General features: G+C 54.9%; 2 protein-coding genes and 1 long non-coding RNA gene across 6 annotated transcripts in view; 1 reads left to right on the top strand and 2 right to left on the bottom strand.

Annotated features, from left to right (window-relative positions):
- KDM5B (lysine demethylase 5B) overlaps window positions 1–1,908 on the bottom strand; it is a 49,471-nt gene extending 47,563 nt beyond the window's left edge. The window contains exon 1 of the mRNA XM_033099805.1: window positions 1,673–1,908. Within this exon, the coding sequence (XP_032955696.1) occupies window positions 1,673–1,876 (204 nt within the window). The 5' untranslated portion in view covers window positions 1,877–1,908. The remainder of the gene's footprint in view (window positions 1–1,672) is intronic.
- Window positions 1,909–4,823: 2,915 nt separating this feature from the next.
- LOC117018657 (uncharacterized) lies at window positions 4,824–11,774 on the top strand. Of its 4 annotated transcripts, none has more exons than XR_004422279.1 (4): window positions 6,291–6,418; window positions 6,968–7,066; window positions 8,085–8,282; window positions 9,188–11,774. It is a non-coding gene; the product is annotated as an uncharacterized LOC117018657 (long non-coding RNA). The 4 variants fall into 4 exon arrangements; XR_004422278.1 differs by having other exon boundaries at window positions 8,085–9,318; window positions 9,884–11,774; XR_004422277.1 differs by lacking the exon at window positions 6,291–6,418 and adding an exon at window positions 4,824–5,899 and having other exon boundaries at window positions 8,085–11,774.
- A 3,844-nt stretch (window positions 11,775–15,618) lies between these two features.
- RABIF (RAB interacting factor) lies at window positions 15,619–21,846 on the bottom strand. The gene is made up of 2 exons (XM_033099673.1): window positions 21,620–21,846; window positions 15,619–18,175 (listed from the first exon to the last, which is right to left on the bottom strand). Exons 1-2 carry the CDS (start codon window positions 21,743–21,745, stop codon window positions 17,930–17,932), a joined length of 372 nt encoding a protein of 123 aa, XP_032955564.1. The 5' UTR covers window positions 21,746–21,846; the 3' UTR covers window positions 15,619–17,929.
- Window positions 21,847–22,974: the final 1,128 nt, after the last annotated feature.

Here is a 22,974-nt window from a genome sequence, read left to right as displayed (position 1 = left end):
CCTAACAACCAAATACCCACAGACCCAGCTCCTATTTGAAAAGAACCAATTGTATTCCAACAACTGAGTGAGCAAAAGTCGTCTAGGAACACAGGCGTGATGTAGCTACAGCCACAGAAAAAGATTTCATACCTTGTTGTTGCTGCTTTATTTCAACTGTATGAAACCACTTGTTCACAGTCCACTTCCTAAAACAAAACAGTTCCCAGTACAAAGACTGTTTACATCTCCTGAGAAGCCTTTGTTCCACTTAGACCCTTCGTGGAGAGACACCGCCTCAGGAACGCTGTCACCCTCGCGGTTCTATCAACAACAAACACTCCCCAAGTGGCTCCCTGCGGCCCACGAGCGTGTTAAACAAAGGCGGCCTCCAGACGGAGCCTGGGAGCGGGTGCGGACCGCCGAGCTCCGTACCCCCGTCCTCAGGCTCGGGGTGCACTGCCCTCCGTACAAAATGGTGGCCGTCGTGTCGCCGGCCGTCCAGACCACGACACCCTGCGAGGCTCACCTTAGCGTCTCGGCCACAGGAGGACAGGGCGGCCAGGCCCCAGCGGAGCAACATTACCTTTTTGGGAAAAGCGCCTCCAAAAGGCCCAGAGAAGAAAGGAAGCAGGAGGCTCCCGGTCCTGCTCCGCCGCCGCCACGGGGGCCCCGGCGCAGGCCCCCGCCCCGCACACGCTGTCACCCAGCCCCCGCCGAGTGGCCCATTCAGGGACGGACCCCCCGACGCCGACACCGCTCACGGGCCCCTCCCGAAGCCGCCGGGAAGGCCCCGCGAAGTGTCCGGAACGGGAGCCGCAGCCCGGCCCGCGCCGGCCGCCTGCCCACCGCGGAGTCGCCCATTTTCTCCCGGCGCCCGCGCCACCGGCAGGGACCTCCCGGCACGTGTCCCCCGTCCGTCTGCAAACTCGTCCGGGAAACCTGGGCCGGGCGCCGGCGTCTCAGCCGCGGCGGAGGGCCCGGAGCTCTCCCGAGTTACTCCCGCACCGCGGCTCGGTCACGTCACGGCCCCGCGACTCGGAATGTCACCGCGAAGAGCCAGCTGGGGGGTGGGGGTGGGATGGGGGTGGGATGGGGGCGGGGCGGGGGCGGCCGCGCGACGCGTCCCCGCGGGACGGCGGTTAAACCTCCTTCCAACGGCCCGAGCCGTCCAACCGCCGTGCAGGCCGCGCGCGGCCGCGGCGCGTGGGGCTCGGGGAGGGCCTCGGCCCGCGGCCGGCGCCGCCGTTGGGGACCCTGTCCGAGCCCCGGGGGGCGGCGGCGCCCGGCCCTCAGCCCGCGGGGAGGGGGCCCGGCGCCCGGCCCTCGGCGGGGCTCCCGTCCGCCGGCGCCCCCGCCCGCCCGCCCGCCCCCGCCCGCGGGCCCGCCGGCGCCCGCCGCTCACCTCGGCCCCGGCCGGGCCCCCGCCCCGGCCCGCAGGGCGCCGGCCCAGGTGAGGGCCGCTCGGGCCGCCGCCGCCGTCACACAAAGGACCCGGCGCCGCCGCCATATTGAAACTTTGCTGCGCGCACAACTCCGGCGCCCGCGCCCCCTCCCGGCCCGCAGCGCCCGCGCCCCCGGCCCCGAGGTCCCCGCCGCCGGCCCCGGCCCCCCGGCCCCCGCGGCCCCGGCCCCGGCCCTTCCCGGCGGCCCGGCCCCGGCCCCGGCCCCGGCCCCGGCCCGCCTGACTCACCGGCGGCGGCCGCACCTTACAGATGCCCGTCTGTTCGGCGATGGGCCGGATCTTGTGGATGAAGGCGAACGGGTCGGCGAACTCCTCCCAGCTGGGCTCGAACACCGGGCACTCGGGCGGCGGCAGGAACTCGCCCAGCGGGCCGGGGCCCCCGAGGGGCGGCGCGGGGCGCGGGCCAGGGGGCGGCGCGGCGGCCGGCTCCATCGCCGCGGTCCGGCGGGGACGAGGACGGGGCTCCGGGCTGCGGCTCGGCGACGGCGGCGCCGGGCTCCTCAGCCGTCCTCGGGCGCCTCAGCCTTCCTCCTCCTCCTCCTCCTCCTCCGCCGACGACGACGGCGTCTGCGCCAGCCACGCCGTGCGCCTCCGCCGCCGCGGCGAGGAAAAGGAGTCCCGCCCCGCCCCCACCCCTCCGCCCCCGAACGGGCGGGGCGGGCCTGAGCGGGGGCTGTGGGGGCCCCTGCGGTCCCGGGAGCCGGTATCCACTGCCCGTTTGCTACGTGCCCCAGGCCCTTCTCTCCAGAAGCCACATCTGGCGGAGGCGGGCACGCAGGGTCGCATTATGCCGGTGGTGGCTGCACCCGGTGGGTGATACGTGCCTCGGCGGAGATGCACCCCCAGGAAGACCCCAGGGGGACCGGCAGCAGCTCGGCCGGAAGAAAGGCGTGGAGGCGGGAAAACAATAGTGACAAGAGAAGGATGAGCTGACACTTTGAGCCTTGGACCCTGGGCTCAGTTCTCCGGGCTTCGGTGATTAAGCCCTTAACCCCCGCAAGGCAGGACTCTTGTTCCCGCCGTAGGGATAAGGGCAGTGAGGCGCAGCGTGGTGAAGCGACCTCCTCAAATTCACTCGCATCATAAGTGATGCAGCCTCTGTGTATTGCAAGGTGGGGGCGTTGCAGAGAAAAGAGTGGTCCCCAAGCTCCTCTCATGGGTGTGAAAGGAGCCAAAGACTGGAGCCACCCGGAGGAGAAATTCAGGCAGCGGTGCCACTCACTAGGAGGAAGGGATGCAAATGGAGGATGTAAAATTAGGACGTGGTGATGAATGGGGGACGCACAATAAGATATCCAGGATAATTAGGTGGCTGGGGTTGTGTAGAGGGCCGCTGAAAGTGTGGTTTTATATGAGCAAGAGTGACTCCATCTTGGTTGGACACTTGAGTGCTGTGGAAATTTCCCATGAAGACAACTTGTTTGTACAAGTAACCACCACCAGATGGACAGTGCAGCAGCTGTATGGGCTGATAGGAAACAAGGCTGCAAGGACTGATAAAGTGATGTCATAGGGCTCTGCTGAAGTCCTTAAGAACCCAGGACTTTGACAGCTTGCATAGCGGTCTCAATTGACAGAGGACCAAGCTGCTCCATGAACCTCTGAGCTTTGACCTCACTCCCCAGAGAGATCAGATCCTCTCCAGACTGACCTCCAGGACCAGCAACCCCTGCACTGGCTTCTGATTGACTCTGGGATGGGTTTGTTACAAAATACTAACGTATTGCTACCTTGAGGGCTCTATTGCGGGGATTACACTGCGTTGTGACGGGTTAATGTTAGGAGGCTTTTCCTCCCACTGCTTTTCTGTGTGAATAAATGACCATATTGAAAAGCACTAGACCTGAGGGTTTGCCTTAGTTCTCGCTCAAAGCCATGGCTACCCCAGAGGCCTCAATCAGTGCCAGGTAGATCCTGGGGGTCTGAGAGTCTCTCAGGGCTTAGTCCTTTTGACTTGCAAAAAGAGACTGCAGCATGGTCTGTGAGCCTAGCAGGGCTGGTGAGGGGAGTACAGGCCTGTGTGTATGCCGGCCCCTTGGCATTGCAGGCCATTCACCCACATTATGCAAGCGAGAAGTCAGTCTGGGGAGAGAGAGAGTGTGTGTTTACTATGGCACGTGTTGAGTTTGGGGGTCTTTGGTACAGTGGAACTAGCCAAGAAGCTGAAGGGGAGAGATGAGAACTGGAGAGTTACTAACGTATTTATAATAAAGAGCTATTATTTATTTAACGCCTGCTGACTGTAAGGCATTGATGTAAATACTTTGCATATATCAGTATGTTGGCCCATTGGATCTTCACAGCTATCCTGTTGGGTAGGTCCTGCTATATCCCCATTTTGCAGAGCAGGCAATGGAGACCCAGAAAGGTTAAGTGACTTTAAGACATTTCAACACTTTTGACGCACTTTTTGGGGTTTAGGGGAGGGAGGATAGTGTCCTGCCCTAGAAAAGGGGAGAGAGGAAACTCAAAAAATAGGACTTCCACACTAGAAAGACCTTTTATCCAGCAAACAGCCAAACCCATGAAAGGACTGTCTGCCAGGGCCTCTAGGAGCCATCACGAGTCCTGGGCCTGTTCTCAGATTCACCGAGAGGAAGTCTCTATCCTTAAGGGTTCTCCAATTAATGGGGGACGGGGAGCCGCCTTTTCAATAGACTCTTCCTGGAGGTACTTGTTCCCCAAAAGAGTACAGAGAGGTCCTGGGAGAAGGTAGTCTGTTTCTTAGCTCCCCAGCGCTTTGGGACATAGGTGAGCCTGTTCTGCTTCCCACTGCAGTGGAGACTTAAGCCAAGGGGCAGCTGGCATCAGATTAGAGAGAGAATCATCAGTGTGAGATAGATACGAGAAATAGCAATTTTTTTTTTTTAAGTAGAATTTAGGTGCTGTGGTGGGTAGGGAAGAATTTGCTGCAAAATTCTTTTAATTTTGCTGAGTATTTGACAATTTTTCATAATAAAATGTTAGGGAGAAAGGTCATCCTCGTTGCCCTTTGTCAAGGACGTTCTGCGCTTTTGAGGGTCTTGCTGGAGTTGATTCCTGTCCTATGCTCTCTTGGGAGAGCACCAAGACTATTTCACACTTAACAGTGTCATCCTTCAAGCCAGGTAAGCATAACTTTGAGCAAAATTGTAGCCATACATGAGTCGTGACTGTTACTTAATCGAGGCGCACAGAACAACGTAAGGACATCCTTCTAGCTCTGTGTACGTTCTGTGTGCCAGGACTCCCTCCTGTTCGCAGCTCCCAAGCTCGCTCTCAGTTTCCGGTGGTGGCCCTGAGTGCTGAGATTTTGCGGCTCCCAGGTGAGGCAGAGCTGTGACGTTGAGAGGGGCGGTCGCCCAGGCAGTGAGGGGACCCAAGGCCGGGAAGGCTCCGGTAGGCTACGCCCCCGCCCTTTATGATGCGTGTTTACATGGCGGAGGGATCCGCCAGCTGACACCGCCGCGCCGGCCCTTCTTTTTTTAAAGAGCCCGGCCACGGGCGCCGATTGGCTGCTCGGCCTTGGGGGCGGGGCCCGGGCGCATTGTCTGGTCCCCACCGCGGGATGCCCGGGAGGCCGGACCGGGCAACCCCCGCCTGCAGCCCTCGGACTAGGTCTCCCGGACCGCTGGGCGCGAGCCCTGGACGGGGTCAGGTTCGGGCTCCCGAGGGAAAGTGGAGTCGGAGCCGGGGCGGCCGTGGCGGAACCAGCCCCCCTCCGAGTGCCACGTCTCCAGGAACCCCTCCTTACTCCCGGACACCCCGCCCCGCCGGGCCTCCGTCCCCCAACCGCCCCCATCTGTGCAGCCCCGGGTCCTCTGGACACACTCCTAGGGGTCTCGGTCCTCACCCGGCGGGCTGGGCCCCAACCTGCCCGACCCCACCCCCCGGCCTGCGGCCCTAGGTCCGCCAGCCTGTGAGGTGGCGCCCCCCGCGTTTCTTCCGGTGGCCTAAATCGAAAGGCTACGCTCCAGATTTCCAGACTTGGGAACGACTTTGTCCCCCGGCCCCAGCCCCCGCGCACCGCCCGACACCGGGCTCCGGGAAGGGGGGCAGGCCGGGCTCCCAGCGGCCAGGGCGGGCGAGGGGGGGGGCTGGCGGGGAGGCTCGCGCAGCACGTAGCGCACGTGTAGGGCGCTCCCCCCACCCCCAACGCTTGTACACACGTCCCCCCGCCGCCCGCCGCTCTCCAGGGCTCCCTTCCGCCCTGATCTCGGCTCTGCACATTCCTGGTACTGCGCCTCTTCTGACACCACCTTCCCACCAGGCCTGTTGATTCTCCTCTCTGCCTCCCTCTCCCCAGCGATTAGGCCTCCCCTCGGCCTCTTCGCGATCCATCTCAGCTCCTCTCGCCAATTCAGTGCCATCATCTCTCCCACCACTTTTGGTGCCCTGGAGTCTTTGGTGGCAGCAGCCTTCTTTGCCTCCGCGGTTTATTCCTGTGCCCTCCCACAACGCCTCGTTACTGCTCTGGTACTGCACTTAGAACTCGGGATTGTCTTTCCGCGCGGCCGTCTTGCCCTCTTCCCCTACGCTCACCACTCCACCGGACTGCAAGCCGCGCGGGGACCGAAGGAGTGATGGTCTCTATCTCCCCCCTCCCCCACCTCCCCACCAGGCACCTGGTAGAAGCTCCACAAATATTTGCTGGCGGGGGGGGGGGGGGGGAGGGGGGAGGGGGGTTGGCTCGCGTGTCGGTGGCTCCGCCTGGCTGAGGATGGAGCTTTGGACTGGACTGGAGGAAAATCTGGCTGCCAGGTGAAGCCAGAAGCAGATCAGCACGTGGGGGTTGGGGGCGCCACAGAGGCCTGATAAACTGTCCTCCCCGTGGCCCTGCCGTTCTCATTTCCCTCTGCTGGGGTCTCTTTAGGTACCTCTGCCCCAGGGCCAGCCATTGACGCCCCCCTTGCAGATCAGCTCACACCATGACAAAGGTCTCATCTCTGGGCTTCTGTCCCTGGGAAGCTGGTCTGGAACCAGGGACGATACCTGGTAATCAAATATCTCTTCTTCCTCTCCAGTCCTGGAACCCTTCTCTGCTGACTCAGCAGGAGGGGATCAGGGCTCAGGGCCTCCCCTCCCCAGGGAGCCTCCAACAGACACTAGCAGCTGGATGTTCCCATGGTCACCAGCCCTGCCGTGGTGTGGGGAGGGGCAGAGTCACCCACGCCAGGCCAGGGCTTCCGGTGTTTCCTCTCATTCTGGTTGGGCCACTTTGGAGGTCCTGGACTCCCAACCTTGTGCTGCTGCAAAAGGCTGACATCCTGCAGCTGCCACCACCCCTAACTAACTAAGGGCTCTGGGCTGAGCGGCCCCTCACAGGCTCGCTGGCCTTGGAGAGTTGGGAAGTTTGGAATTCCCAATGTCTGGGATGAAAGTCTTCCCTACACCAATGACGTCAGACCTGCACACAACACTAGGCCCCTACGATGCTCGCCTGAAACCACAGAGTTCCACCAAACTGTGTCTCCTGTCCTCTGAGCACAGGGTCTGACACACAAAATCCTAAGTGCTAATTTCCTTTCTTCTCTCCCCTGGCAGGAAGGTGTGATCGGTGAGAACTGGAACCGCTGTACTACCAGGAATAAGACAGGGCCAGTGGCTGGGAGTCACTAGACTACTGGACACAGCAACTGCAGAGTAGGTGGATACTGTCACCATTTTTCAGATGGAGAAACTAAGGCTCAGAAAGGTTAATTGGCCAAAGTGACACAAGTAGTAACAGAGCTGGGACTGGAATGGTCCTTGGGCCTTTGGTCCCCAAACACCAAGCTGACTTCTTTAGAGCTGAGGAAGGGGGACATGGAAACCCTATCCCAGATCTCACCGCTGGCCGCCTCTTACCCTGCGGCCAGGCCCCCATGCTCCCCGTCAGGCCACGCGGCCTCACTCTCTTTTGACTGTGATCTCCAGCACTTTCGTTTACACACCAACAGTCTCAGAAAAGAACAAAAGTTTCACAAAACAATACTTGCCCTTGTACGCTGATGCACTTACATGCGGGTTGAGAGCTGCCCCTGTGTCGTCTTGAAAGCTGCCAAACAGCAGTGAGATGCTGGCGGAGTACCCTATTCTGGATGCATCTCGGAAGAAAAGGTCACAGGACTACATAATGCACTGTGGCACGTTGAGGGGAGAGGCATCAAGGGTGACTCCGGGATTTCTCCCGAGTAACTGGGCGAACGGTGGTGGTGTTTACTGAGCCCAGGAAAATGGGGAGGACAGGTGTGGGAGGCAGCCAGAATCGGCAGTTCTCTTCCCTCTGTTAGAGGCGAGCTAGCTCCTGCTCATCCTGGTTGATGAACAGCTGAGAAATCGGGAACCCAAAACACGGGCGAGGGCTGCTGGTCAGATGTGCCATGGCAGTTAGCGGTGTGTGTGTGCACACGTGTGTGAGATGACCTGTGTACACGTGCGCGCACACTCATACAACACGCACGGTCTGTAAAGCCACGGGAGTGGGGAAGGTCATCCAAGGAGAGTGGGAAGGACAGAGCCAGGCAGCGGCCTGTACGCCTGTGTTCACCGGCTGGGCAGATGGTGAGCCAGGGAGAGACAGAAGGACTGGTCCGTGTGGCCAGGCTGATGTCAGGGAAGGAAGTGTCCCAAGGAAGCGGCTGGTCCTTCTCTGATTCTGTCTCTCTCCTGCGTGTTCCAGAAAACTGTGCAACACAGAGGGCCGAGTGATGGCAGTGCTCCCAGCACGACAGGTGAAGGCCACAGAAGCTGCAGAGGGGACAGAGCCCTGCCTGTGTCAGTGAAGTCCTTCCACTACCCTCATGAAGCCCACTCCGCCTCTCTCCTGGCAAAGCTTCTAGAAGCCATTGGGGTAAACCGTGTTCTTTTACGAAAGGAGGTACGTTTTGCCTTTGTCAGTGCCCCAGGACAGGTGTAGCAGGAGAAGGGCGGTGAGACCACTAGAAGACTGGAGAATCTCACCTTCAAACCTATGAGAGAAATCCGGCAGAGAAGCGTGAGCTCCAAGGAGGGGATGGGTTCCCCAGGGGGAGTGGGGACATGAAGACAAGTAGGGCAGCTGGGAAAGAGAGAAGAGGGAGGAGAAAAAGCAGGACTGTGTCCTGGGAACCCAAACCTGGCAGACAGGTCCCTCCCCACCAGACACATGTATCAGGAATGAGGAAGGAGGATGCAGATGGAAAGTGAGCTGCTAAAGAAAGGCGGAATCGCTGGGATTACAAAAGGCCTTAGAGTCACACAGTCCAATTCCCTCCGTTTTCTGGACCAGGAGCTAAGCTCAGGGGTCAGGGTCACAGGTCACACAGTCAGCGGCCAAGCTGGGACAAGAACCTTGGGCTCCTGGCTTCTTGAAGTGCTTTTCCTAACCCATCTTCTTCAAAGGAGAGCTTTGGGAGGATGAACTGGGCGAAAGCAAAAAGACCCGTACCTATAATAATAGCTAATATTTATTGAGCAGTTGAGCCATGTGCTATAAAATTCAGGCTCGAAGGAGACTTGGAAGGACCCACAGGGAGTCAGCATCAAAGGGCTGACGAGGCCTAAGCTGTCGTGTGCGTACAGGCTCCCGGGGGTGTCACTAAGATGCAGGTTCTGGCTAATCCAACTGAAGCATTCTGACAGGCTTCCAGGGGAGGCGGTGTTGCTGGAGGAAGGACACACTTTTAGTAGCAGGACTTAAACATCGCCTCCACTGAAAGAGAGGACAGATGGGAAACAGGAGCAGGGACAGGAAGAGGCGGTCCCCAAGAGCATGCCACCCAGCCCTGTGCCCACCCTTGCCAGCCAGCGTACACTGACAACGGCATATCGTATCAGCTTTGCCTCCCTGGGCCGCCTCTTGGAAGGAAGGGCAGACGGATCGGGAGAGAGTTCTGGAAAGCGTGGGGTACAACGCGAGCTGTGTAAGGCTGGAGGTGAGCACGGACCAGGTTGGTGGGTTCATCATTGGCCACGTGAACCACTGGGAGGAAAGTGCCAAAGTAGGAAAGCAGCTCAGAGCTGAAGACAAATCAGCAGGGTGTGAAAAAGTAAAGCCACCTCATTCCAGTGACAGGCGTGCAAGGCCACGAGGACAGACAGACTGTCGTGCCTTGGTGCCGCTGAGCTGTCAGCAGACCCGTGCCTTCCTTTTTCTATCCAAACAAGCGACTCACAGAGCGTGTTTTCCTGGGGCAGGTACACTTTAGCCCAAGGTGAGGAAAGGCTTTGGTCACTCCCAGAATCTTTAGGTCCTTGAGCTGCTGAGCTCAGCACCAGTGCAGGGTGTTGTGTGCGCAGACACACGTTCGAATGTGCACAGTTACAGGCAGCGTGCCTGGGGAAGTCAGCGGCAGCGGCGTCCCTAGAATTGACAACATGAGAAGCCAAACTCCCGTAAGTTTAGGAAAGTAGCAGATGGACCCGTAGCAATAAAATACCTCTGAACTGTATCCCTTTAAGTTGCTCATAGTGCCAAAGTATCCTCTCCTCTGCTGACAGACTCATACTTTGTAACGCCCGGTCCCTCCTTCACCCCCACTGGCTTCTGCATCCTGGGTGTCGCTGAAACTGCTCCTGACTTGTAATGACAAAAGGAGTCAAAACTGCGGCATATTTTCAGGCCTCGCTCTCCTTAACTCTGCAGCGATTCACAACACTGGCTAGTCTTCCTCCTGGGAACAGTCTTCTTGGCTTCTGGGCCTCGTCCATTCATCAGCTGTTTACTGAGTGCCTACTATGCGCCAGGCATACGACAACACTGTTGGTGTTAAGTACGGGGGAGCACAAACTGCCGGGGGCTTAGAAAAGGCTTTTTGGAAGATGTGACATCTAAGCCTAGACCTGCCAGATAACCAGGGAAGATGGCCACGTAACGTGGGAGAAGCTCAGGGAGATTCTCCAGTGAAAGGAACGGCACATGGAGAAGTGGACCAGAAGTGACAAGGAACCTGGCTCACTGGGGAGCCGAGATGGAGGAGGGCTGGGGCAGAAAGGGGTCTTCTCAGCGAATGGCATTGGGACAACTGGGTGTCCACCTGCAAAAGGCTGAAATCCATGGAAACAGGAGCAGATCAGCAGCCAGGGGCTGGGGGAGGGGATGGAGCATGACAGCTGACAGGTACGGGGCTTCCCTGGGTGTGACAAAATGTTCTAAAATTGACTGTGGTGATGGCGCCCACTTCTGTGAATGTACTGAAAACTGCTGGACTGTATACTATCAAAAAGAGTGAATTTTATGGTATGTGAATTACATCTCAATAAAGCAGTTGATTTTAAAAAGCTGTAGAAGCCAACTCAGGGTCTAGAGAAGCCTGCAAGCACAGAGCCTCACCGGCCAGCTCTAAGCAGGAGAGGGGAAGGGCCTGGCCCTGCTTTGGAAAGGCGGCTGCCGCGTGCAGACTGGCTCGAAGGGGTCAGAACAGGGAGCCAGTTAGAATCCAAGACAACAAAATGTGCCAGGTGCCCGGCATGTGTCACCATCCACGGCACTGCCCCTTCTCATCTCGCGCCCTTCCTTCTCTCCCTCCCCTTTCCCAACTAAGTTGCCAGAGTCCTCAGGGGTCTCCAGTTGGGGCCTCAGTGTATTACCCCCAACTGATGACGGACACCCTCTGTTGGCTCTTTTCCTGTCATTTCAAGCCCAACATATTGAAAAGCAAATCCTTGCGCATGTTCCAAAAGGCAGTTCCCCATTTCAGACACGTCTATTCCTGGCAATGGTGACTTTAATACCTAAACTCAAAATCCTAAAACTATGATAAGAAGGCGGCCTATGAACCATCGAATCGCCTTGCATTGCTTGTTCGAAATGCTTGCCCATGCTCCAACCTCTGTGATTTCGTATTTCTGTGTCGACCCCCCGGCCCGGCCCATCACGTAGGCTCCTGTTCACAGTTCTCCACAGAGGGAGCTGTGAGAGCCAAGGAGAGCTGCGTGTCAGGCCTTGGGCACCAGAGGTGACAGGGGAAGGCCGTGGACTCTGGCTGCGACAGCTCCTGATCAAGTGGGAAATACTGTGTTAAGGGGCCCAGATGAGGGGTGACTTCTGGAGCCCCCAGGGAAGGGCGCACAGAAGAGATGAGTCAAACAGACGTTTCTCAGGCTTGGAAGCTGAGTGACTAATGTGAGCAGGGGACCGAGACCGCATCAGAGCAGCCTCTCCCTGGACGGTGCTGGGCCCTGGTCACGTGTCCCCAGGGCCCTCAGGTAACAGGCAAACAGGTGGAGGAAGCTAGTAGAAAGTGTTGTCCTAACTGATAGCTGACCTTCGGCCCCCACGGTTAGGCCTGTGGCAGGGTCTGCCCAGCTGAAGGGCAGTGCCAGGTAGGGTTATCTACCTGGTGTGCCAGAGCTGGAGATTTTTCAGAAGCTGGAAACCCCAAGTATGTTAGACCTCCCAATTTTATTTTCTTCCAAACCTGTAGAGAATTTTTACAAAAATTTATTTGAGTTGAACAGAGATACAGCTGGAAGCAAGATCTCAACAGACTGAGAAAAATGCTTCCCAGACCTCCCAATTTTTAAAACGCTCGTTCAAAAGCTATAAAAACACAGTTTTACAACACCATGAGCCACTGCTCTGGTGGGGGCGGGGAGGAAGCAAAGCGGGAGGAGGAGCCCCCCCATGCCCTACGAGGCCTCGGGGTGCCCCCCAAGGTAGGCCAGCTGTCTCCCTGCTGACCTCCTTCCTCCTCTGCCTGCCACACCCGTTACCAGGAGCAGCTGCTTCCTGCCCTCCTGCTGCCCAGCGCAGGCCAGGGGCAGGGGAACAGGGAGGCCTTGACAGCCATCCCTCCTGGGGAGCTGGGGAGAAGCCCACAGCTGAGCCCCGGCTCTGCGCTTAACCCCCACCCCCAGCAGCAGCTTTGGGTCCAGGCTTCCAACCTTCACCGAGTGAAGTGCCTGAGGAGAGTGCTTGGCAAAGCTTCTGAGGTCAGGCCAACAAGGCTCAGTGGAACCCAGGCCGCCAGGCCCACTCACTGCTGGGGGCCTACTCCTGCGGGCACAGCCCCAGGGCTTCAGGGGGCCCACTACTCAGCGGCTGCCCGAACACCCTTCTGCCCAGGAGCCTCAGACAGGCCCAGGCAGGTGGGAGACTGGCTGCCAGCCCCGCCCCAGGTGGGTGGGTAGGGGTGGCTTTTCCTACCAGGAGGCCTCATGGCATGATTCTCCTTCCGGTTGGATGACTTTACACGTCTGCCCTGAGAAGGCTGAGGTGGGACAGAGCCCTCTGTGACCCCAAGTGTTCCGCTGGGTGTGAGGGCTTGGAACCGGCAGGCAAGGCAGAGGTTCCCCAGTTGACCGTTCTGCACGGCTCGTGTGCTAGAAACGGTTCTCCTTTTGAGAATAGAGGTATAGACCTTCTTGCCTAAAAGGCTCATAAGGATCCTTAAAAGTTATGTTAGACGTTCACAGCGCCAGGCTAAAGACCCCTGCCCTTCACATCGCTGGTTCTGGGACCCTGGGACTTTACAGGGCGTCAGTGTGGACGGCGGCAGGCGGTGGCCTCTACTGCCCTCTGCTGGCCGTGAGGACGAGGACACCTAAAATGCCGGTTCGACTCCCGCAAGGGATCGGGGGCTGTGCCCCCTGCAACTAAGATTGAAAGGACAACTTGACTTGGATGGAGCGGATGAGTCCTGGGAAAAACACACCATTGTTCCCTAATAAAAAGTCCTAGAAATATACACTGTTCCCCAATAAAGTCCTGTTCCCCTCCCCAATAAAAATCTTTAAAAAAAAAAAAATTCTGGACTGTCCTACATTAAAAGATTTAAGAGACCAATAACAAACATAATGCCTGATCCTTAATTATACCCTGACTTTGAAAAACTGACTATAAAACACATTTGTGGCAACCGGGAAAGTTTGAATACTGGTAAGCTGCTCTTATTTTGGGGTACTATTAATTTTTTAGGCACAAAACCAGATTTGTACCTTCTGTAATAGCCAAAACACGTTTCAACAGGTCAGCAAATTGAAAAGAAAGTACACACAGGAGAGTCAGATGCTGAATCTAGGTAGTGAGCACACGGGAGTTAATTGTCCTAGTCCCCCAACTTTCCTGTAGTTTATAAAATTAAGTTTAGAAAAGTATATAAAACTCTGTGAAGGTCTCCAACGTGGCCTGTAGTTCTCCCCACTATTGGGCGGCTCCATTTAAGAAAACCGGTATGAATTACTTTAAATGAGTCCTGCTAAAATGACACAGCAGTCAGTGGAGTTTATTTTCAATTCCCTTCACAGGTATTTACGATTGGCCGGCACTGTGCCAGGTACCAGGGTACCATGGCAAACAGGATGTCCCTGGTCCCCAGGCTTATAAAATTTAGAGACTCAAGGGTTTAATTTGTAAACGTGTATAGGTTTTGGAGATAATAGAAAACAAATGCCATCCAATTTTGAGGGAGATAATTAATATTTAGGAAAGTGGGCTTTGTATCGGACCATTAGCTACATTCTTTTAAAAACCTTTTCATTACGAAAGTATAACATATTCAGAAAAGTGCACAAAAGAAGTACAGCTTAATTTATCACATGACCAACACCCATATTTAAAAACAAGATGTTCCCAGCATTTCAGAAGGTGCCCTCATGCCCTAAGTTGTTACACACCTTGGCCACAAATCACTGCGTCCATCTGCCTGGGTCTATTTCTGAGCTGTTTGGTTCCCTTAGTGTACCCGTCTATCTTTGTGACAAACTAGGAGTTCTATCCAACGGAGAAAGTTTCCCATCTTGTCCTTCTCTCTGACTGTCTTGACTATTCGTAGTTCTCTGCATTTTCATATGATTTTTAGAATTGAATTTCACAGACACACACACAACTTGGGATTTTTAAAATTGGGATTTTATTAAATTTGTGTATCAGTCTGGGGGAAAGTAGACAATTCCAGTATTAGTCAGGAGTTGGCACATGTTTTTCTTCCAGGACCAGAGAATAACTGTTTCAGGCTCTGTGGGCTGAGGCTAAGCTGAGGCTATTCTGTAGATACTTACATAACTGAAAAGGTAAAAGTCATCCTCAGCTTACAGCTCCTGAGCCGGAATAAAGCAGATGCTGGCTTGAGTGGACTTTGCCTGTGGGCTGTAGATTTCTGGCCCCATAAATATTTTAATTTCTCTCTGTTGTGTTGTATAAAGTTTTGTGTTGTAGTCTTGCAAATCTATTAATTTCTGGTTCCCAGTTTTCTAGTTTTCTCTTCAGCTGTGCCTAATCTGATGTTAAAACCTTGCCCTGAACTCTTCATTTTGGTTACTGGATTTAAATTCCAAAATTCACGTGTTTTCACATGTTCAGGTAGCCACTGAAATGACGAAACTCGTGTACCTCCTCGAACATAGTAAGCAGTTATCGGAAGGTCATCTCCAGCCTCTTTGGGCCTGCTTCCACTGTCTTGCTTTCCTGGTTTTCTTACTATCTTGTCTCACCTGCTTGGTTACGTTTCACTTCATTCAGGATATTGTATTAGCAAAATTGTCTGTGGAAACAATTCCAGGATTAGGACATGTTCCTCTAGAGAGGGTTTTTGTTTGCTTACACCAAAGGTTTGGGGATCACCTCAATCTAACTGCAATGCTCTGAGAGGCCTGGCGTCTCCTACTTCTGGTTCACCCTTATTTCTGGGGGGCAGAGACCTGAGGGACAGTCACCAGGCCTATCCCCGTCCCCTATTTCTGGAAAGCCTCATTCCAAACTGCTGCCTCCAACTTTGGCAAATGCCCCAGAAGAGTGGCTACCCCTGAGCCCTCCTCCTCCAGCCTCCGCCTTCGCCATGGTCCAGTTTTTTCAAGGTCATGTCAGCCCTCCGATGCCTTTAGAGTTCACTAACATTCTGGCCGGCCTGTCTACTTGCCGTTCAGTGGGTGGTCCCTCCAAACGACCTGTCCACACTTACCAGGGAAGAAGTCTTGTTAGTCACATGTCAGTTACTTGAGCAGCCTCTGCATGTCATGGTAACAATATGTAAAATGTCAGTGCACCACTGTCCATCTCCAATTCTGTGTTAAAAAAATTTCTTTGTAGAAACAATTAGGCCTTGGATAAGTCAAGTGCTCTCCCCAACAGGAACCGCAGCTTTCTATACTCATGGCAGCAGGCGTGAGTTACCTCTACCTACCTACCTACCTACGGCAAACAGCATTCAGCTGACTCAGGCGTTTTTACTGAGAGTCTAGCATGTGAGGGGAACGAAGAGATGACATGCTCATTTTATCATAGATGCTAAGTGATTCATGAATCTGTTGACAGACCTCAAGATAAACCCTCAGGTTCAGGTTTCCTCCCTCCTCTGCTTTTACATATATATTCTTCCCAAGAATGTGCAGGAATCTAATTTCCACTGTTTAAATGCCTTTATTTCTTTCACATCAAACTGAAAAGGCAGAATAACAACTCGATATTTCTGGCGACTGTGGCAACAATGTTTGGCAGTTCCCAAAAAAGAAATACAAATGACCAATAGGTATATAAAAATTTCATTAGAAATAACATCAATGCAAATCAAAACAATGATACTATTTTTTTCTCCTATTAAAGTGGCAAAATATTCTTTTAATGATAATAAATACCCAGTGTTAGAAAGGTTCAGGGAAGTGAGTCCATCTCACACCCTGCCATCCCACTTGTAAGAATGTATGTCAAGGAAGTAGTTGGGGATGCATATGCAGACGTAAGCACAGGATGCACGTTGTATCACACTGTTTATAAGAAACTGGAGACAATCTAATAGTGGATTGTTGAAATAAATTACAGTAAAATACAATGGAATACTAACAACAGTGGTGAACATAGATGGGTATCTACTAACATGAGAAGCCAATGTTTTGTTAAGTGGAAAAAGCAAGTTATAAAAGAGTACAGTGTGATCTGGTATTTGTTTTACCAAACAATACATGTTTACATGGACATGTAGAAAAACACTGAGAATGATAAACACCACATTAACATGGGCAATCTCTGGGTGGTGGAAATATGAGTGATTAAAAAAATGTTTGTACCCATTTTTGTATTTATCTGCAATGACATGTATTATTTCTGTGATTAAAAAAGGAAAGAAAAGTCGAAGCCTAATTGTAAAAAATGCTTTGCCTACGTTGGCTGTGCGAGGAGGGGCCACATGCCCCAGAGGCATCTACTTGGTTTTGTTCCTTCTGACCTGAGTGGATAATTCTCACAGTTGTTTTTCTGCAAATGCCATAATCATGGACATTTGACCGATTCTCTGGAAAACAGTTCTCTCGTTTTCTACTGGAGCTCACTGAGGCTCTGACTGGGGAAGAGGGAAGGGGCGGGTTGCAAAACTGTGCCCACTGCCTGCACTTTAGTTGAGCCCTCAGCGTAAGCTGTGGGGAGAAGGGCGCAGGAAGCAGCCAGAAGCCAGATGCACGCGAACAGACTGCAGGCTGCAGGGTCTCTACTCCAGTGCAGGCCTCCTGGGTCTCCGGGGGGGGGAGAGCACAGCTGAACCTGCTCACACAGATTCCTCCGAAGGCGAGTCATTCCAGAAGAGAAGTGATACACAACTGGAAAGCTACTCAATGGGTGAACAAGTCTGCCAGCACCAAACTGTCGGAGTAACCCCACAGCTGCAGAATCAGAGGTGTCTGGATGCGAAGTTTGTCGTCTGGGATGGTAAATATTCCAAATGAACCGAAACTGTGAGAACCACGCCCTGCAGGTTCAGTACATGATGACACTCACTGTCCTTTAAAGGATTGGTCTCCTAAGAACAAAGGAAGCGTTACTTGTCCACATAAGACAAACCCACAAACTCCTGTGTGGCTGGACAAAGGCCTAGGCCCATCGCCCGCAGCCTCTACCGTGGTCCCTGGAGATCCTGGGGAAACAGCCTAGGCTGAGCTTTCCTTGGGGTGGCCGCCCGATGGAGCTGAAAATCTGATCCTCAACTTATCGGCTGCAGCAGTGAGGTGCTAATGTGACGGCAAGAGGGGCCACATTCACCCTCCCAACACAAGGTCACTGTGGAGCTGGAGCAGAGGCGCTCACACACGGTATCAGGTGTGTCCGAAGTGTCTGATTAGCAGTCTGAGTACTGACACTTGGAAATGCTATACTTCTTTTAAAAGGAATTAAATTATTGCAGATACAGTTGGCCCTACAACAAAGTCGCTCTCAGACACCTGTACGCTCCCTGCAGGAGGTGGAGCTTCAACTGTCAGCACAGAAGCACCATCTGTCATGTGTCCTCTTGCTAAAAGGTGGACGATGGCTGTTCCAGGGCAGGACACAAGGGCCCCTGGGTAAGAGCCCAGGCAGACCTCCGGCTGTGATAAGAGCTTGGTGGGAGCATTGGGCCCTACACGGGGGGTAAAGGGAGGTCAGGAAAGGCTGTGATACCAAGTGAACCGAGCGAGAGGCACAAGCGAAGCTGACGACGCAGGACTACGCTCTGCACGCCCCGCTGGACGTGCGACACGTGTGATTTGTATTCGGACAGAGGAGGCTGTTGCCCAGGTTAAGTACCCGTTCTTGAGAGCAGCAGCTTTTACAGTTGGGGGTGGAGCTGAGCCCCCCACCCCCCGTTACTCATGGGAAACCCGTTCCAAGGCCACGTAGAAACTGTTCTTGTCATCCAGGCAATGCCAGCCGATGGGTCCGATTTCACAGTCCGCACAGACCAGAAACTTGACGTTGCCCACGTCCTTGGTGAAGCCCACGTTCTCAAACATGAACATGTCGTCCACCAGCCAGTGGTCCTGGAGAAGGTCGCCCTCGGGACTGCTGCCGTCGGCCAGAGCTGGCTTCTTCCTCATGGAGGGAAGGAAGAGCTGCAGAGGAGAGAGGCAGGACCACAAGGCTGGGCAGCCTAGTCACCGCCACCCCGTTCTCCGTACCCTCTGCATGGCGCCCGGTGCTTTCTGGGAATGGAACCAAACAAGGGCTCTCTCATCACCGAGTGACAGATGAGGGTGCAGGGTGGCTCCTGTCGCCTGTGGTCTGGGCCCTGATTCTGAAGCGCTGTGAAAGAGGAACCCTGACTGGCTGTGGTGCTAACTTGGCTTCACTGCTCTCCTGCCCACTGGCTCCAAGGCCAGACCTGCTCGTCGTCCCCCAGCTCACGGTGCTCCAGCCACACCAGCCTTCCTGCCATCTTCAAACAGGTAAGTGTGCTGTGCCCGAGGGGCCTGGCGAGGCCAGCTCCTTCTTGATAGGCAGCTCAAAAGTAACCTGCTCAGGGGTCTTCCCTAACCAAGCCATCTGAATTGGCTTCAGGATGCCCACTGTATTTTTATTTTTTAAAACGGCTTTACCGACTTATGTTGGCACATATAGTGCATGCTCAAAGTGTACAATCTGATATATTCTGGCACAGGTTCACGTCAATGAGCCATTACCATAATCAGATAATGAGCACATTCATCACCCCCAAAGACTCCTTATGCCATTCGGCTCTTTATTTTGTACTCACCATTCTCTGAAATTACCTTACTGACTTACTGGCTTCGTCATTTACCATGGGTCTCCTCCCTCCACTAGAAGGCGAGCCCTGGAGAGGAGGAAGCTTACCTTTCTGTTCACTACTGTATCTCCAGTGCCTAGAATAGGACTGACACAGAGCAAATCTCAGACATTTGCTGAAAGAATAAATATAGGATATCCGGCTTTGCTCTATCCTCTCCCTATTATGAATATGCTGGACTTAAAAAAGAATGTTAAAAAGGAAAATCGAGCTCTAGAATTCGGACTGCTAGCCCTAGGACCCTGACCCTCTAACCCATATGCCTTCTGGTCATCAGGAAAAAGCCTCCAGCAAACATGCACACACCTCCTTTCACGCTCTCCATTCGGTTAGTTCACACACCTTCGGCTGCCCCAGTCGATGCCAGCAAAGCCCATGACCCCGCATGGCTGCTGCCAGTACTCTTATTTCCCACCCCGCGACACACCCCCAAACTCTCAGTGTGCTAGTCTGGCATTGGCAAGCACAATAAAAGCAGAATTTTTAAAAATTAAAAAAAAAAAAAGGACTAACATTAGTCCAAAAAAGGAAAATGCTTTCGTAGGGATGACTAGGTGCCCCCCCCCCCATCACAGCTAGGAAGTCCCCAAGAGTTCCTAACGGGCACTGAATACATGGAGGTGCACTGGTGAGGCCCCATAGGGTAACCCCGCAGGGATGAGGGGCGACCCAGAACATTCCTACTGCCCGTCGTGCAAGCACTTGGCTGATTAAAACAGGTATCTGTGCTGTGTCACCTGAGATGGCATCTGAGGACATCGCAAAATAGGATAGTCCTGCCGCCATCACATTGTCATTCCAGTCACTCTTTTTGCCTCATCTGACATTTACATGAGTCCCTAAAGCTTTGTTTTACCCTAAGGGAAAATGGGAACAGGCAGAGGCGAGGAGAGCTAGGAATCAAAATTCAGGCACCAGGAAACCTGGATCCTAGTCCTAACTAACTTTCTGTGGGCCTGAATTTCCTAAAAGCACTTCTGACTTACCCCGTATTGTAGGTGTGAAGTCACACCCTCACTACACATATGGGGAGAAAATCCAAGAGCACCTGAGCCTCAGCACTCAGGCGGCATCCAACGAGGCGCACCGGCCCTCTCGCAGGGTCCCCATTGCCTCTGTCTGATTAGTGTTAAGGGAAATGCTACTACGAACCCTTCCCTCTCCTCCCCAAGAGCCCCATCTTTGTTTAGATCCTGAAGTCAGGCCCACACGATGGCGATGGCGCGTATGTGTGCGTGTGTCTGGCAACAGGACGCCAACCTACTCCCTGCAGAGCCGGCCTGACTGCGAGGGGCAGGGCATGGGATGTAAGGCGTGGAACACGATGAGGCCTTCTGGACGACGACTGGGTAGCAACCAAGAAATTAATATCTAGGCTGAGGCAGCTGACTTGGTGGGTTGGGGGCCAACAGTGCCAGTTAGGCCCCTAAGCAGGTGGCTTGACTTTGCTGTCAGGACCGCAGCCCCAGGGCCTCGGGGATAGGAAAGCCACAACTCCGGGAGGTTCTGTTGGGGGTCTCAGTTTGCTTTTTCAAGAACTGTTAACTTTTTAACTTTTGTATCTCAAGTACCTTTTTAAAAACAAAGTATTTTCTTTCTCTCTGTAGAAATACATTCTCATCGTAAAAGATTGACAAGCACGCTACAATGTAGAGGAGAATAAACACTGTTACAATACAGTGCAATCTTCTGGCAACTTTTGTAATCTCTCCCTTTCTGTGAGCACTTGTGGTGGGTGCACGCCTGTCCCCAGAGCCTGGGCGGGCCACTGGGACAGCCTCGGGCCGCGGGGTGGCCAGCGAACCACTCTGGCCAGTTTCTCTGGGAACACCGTAGGAGGCCGCCACGCGAGAGACGCACAAAGCCGAGCGGCCCCCAAAGGCCCTGCCAGTGCCCGTGCGTCTGCACCTTCCCCGTCCACGGGCGGACACGGGACAGAAGAAGCTCGAGATGGCGACTGTTATGTCAAACACCCCAAACGAGAACGGACAGGACCGGGAACTCACAGGCCGGTGGTATGAACAGTAGAAACAACGAATATTGATAATCTCGCAGGACCAACCGAGATCACAGACCTGCGGGTGCTTCGCAGGCTCGACGCCACGGTTCTCGGCCTCGGTACCACGGACGTCGTGCGCCGGGGAATTCCATCCCTAGACGCCAGCAGCCCGCTACAGACTGGGTGCTGGCGTTCCCCGAAAGCTTACCGTGCACCCCAATTCCCAACGGGAGAGGTCCTGAGGGCGGAGCCCGTTTTGGGGGAGACTTCTGTGTGGCAGCACGCGGCTGAAATGAGATGACACTGCGCCTTCCTGCGGCAAGTGACCCCTCGATGGAAGTTGACCAAAACGGCATTTCCCCCCCTTCTCACGTGGGTGACGGCGGTACGAAGGGTGCTAAGTAAGGCTCGTGACTTGAAGAAAATAAAAATTAGGACTTCCTGCAAAATGGCTTTTCGGGACTCGAGGCATTTGCCCCACCTGCCGTGTGACTCGTCGGCACGGTCCGGGTCCCCGCGGCTACTCGGTCCCCCCACCCGGCTGGGGTTCCTGGAGCCCCTTCAGGGCGGACGCGCGTCGGAGGGGTCGGCGGGGCTCCGCGGGACGGAACCTGGCCACAGCCCCGCCCGGCGGCCCGAGGGGCCGACAGACCCGGACGCCGGCTCCAGACGCTCCGGAGGCCCGACGCCTCGGGCGGGGACTCGCCCGGCCGCCTCCCCTCCCCCGGCCCTTCCGCCCTCCGGGCCCCCTACCTGTCGGCGGGAGAAGAGCGCCGTCCCCGGCTGCAGGACCCGCGAGCCGCAGCGCTGGCACAGCACCGCCTTCCGGTTCCGGCCCTCGGCCGACACCAGCTCGTTCGGCGGCGCCTCAGGCTCCATCGCAGCCGCCACCCCAGCCTCGGGGCCTCGGTCGCGCAGGTGCGGGCCCGGCTCACTCTTCTCCGACTGCGCCGGCGCGGCTCAGAGGGGGCGGGGAGCGGACGGCCACGCCCTTCTACGCCGGCGTCCGCTTCCCACGCGCTAGGCTCGGCTGCGCACGCGCACGCGCACGCGCTCGCGTTCATGGCCGCCCCCCGGTGCTCGGTGTCGGCCCGGCTTTGCGACAGGCTCACTGCCTGGGACGTGACAAACCCTCTCCACACTCACCTGGCACCAGGCTGACCTTACTACTGAGAAAAACCCGGACAAGTGTTTAAGTTGACCATAACTCTAGCTTCCTGAGATCTGAGTTTAGTCCCATGAATGAACGGGGCGCGGGCGCCTCGAAGGGCATCGGGGTCAGAGCCCCGTCAGCACGTTTCAGCCACGTTAGCTCCTGCCGGAGACTGTGCACCCCGGTGGTGTTGGAAAACGAAGGCTGGAAGCTTTGATTGCGCGTCTGTTCTCGTCAGAGCGACCAATACAATGTGGCCAAACCTCGTGTTGAAGCTTTAGGAAGCGACTCGATGGCCACCATTTCCCGTATGGGGCTGCCTCTCATTACCCGCCACCCCTGCACAATGAGCAAGGTCAAGATCAGAGCGGTTCCATCCCAGGGTCCCTAAAGCCACTGCTCTGTCATCACACTGCTTTCTCATCCCCTCTGATTAGTCTTTAGATCTCCAGCTTATTTCTAGGCCATGGGTCTCCTGAAATGGCAGGGGAAGCAGAATATAAGGGGGGACCAAGCCACTTGACTAGGTAATGTCTAACTTACCCACCACCCCCACCTGCATTTTTTCTCCTTTTTCTTCATTAACTCAACACTTAGTGAGTATAATATACTAGCCCCTGAGGATTCAATGACAGGCACTTTGTATCTGAGAAGAGTCTAAGCCAGCCAGGGGTGTCCAAACTGCCGCCCGCAATCCATTGTTAATTGTCCCGCAGCAGATTCCAAAAATATATTTAGTTTACTTAAATAAACCAGGTGAGGCAATACGTCCTTCACCTCGAGTGAGTGGCCCGGCTGTTTGTGTATTTTACCGCTTATGGCCCTTGGTGAAAAATGTTGAAAAAACTTTGGACACCCCTGGTCTGAGCAGAAAAACAGACCCATGCCCAACGATATGTGATACAGATAATCTGGGGAACAAAGTAAATGGAAGCACAGACTAGGGAGTCACAGT

This window comes from Rhinolophus ferrumequinum, chromosome 27 (assembly GCF_004115265.2).
Source record: "Rhinolophus ferrumequinum isolate MPI-CBG mRhiFer1 chromosome 27, mRhiFer1_v1.p, whole genome shotgun sequence".
NCBI classification, from domain to species: Eukaryota; Metazoa; Chordata; class Mammalia; order Chiroptera; family Rhinolophidae; genus Rhinolophus; species Rhinolophus ferrumequinum.
This window is presented reverse-complemented; position numbering and strand designations above follow the sequence as displayed.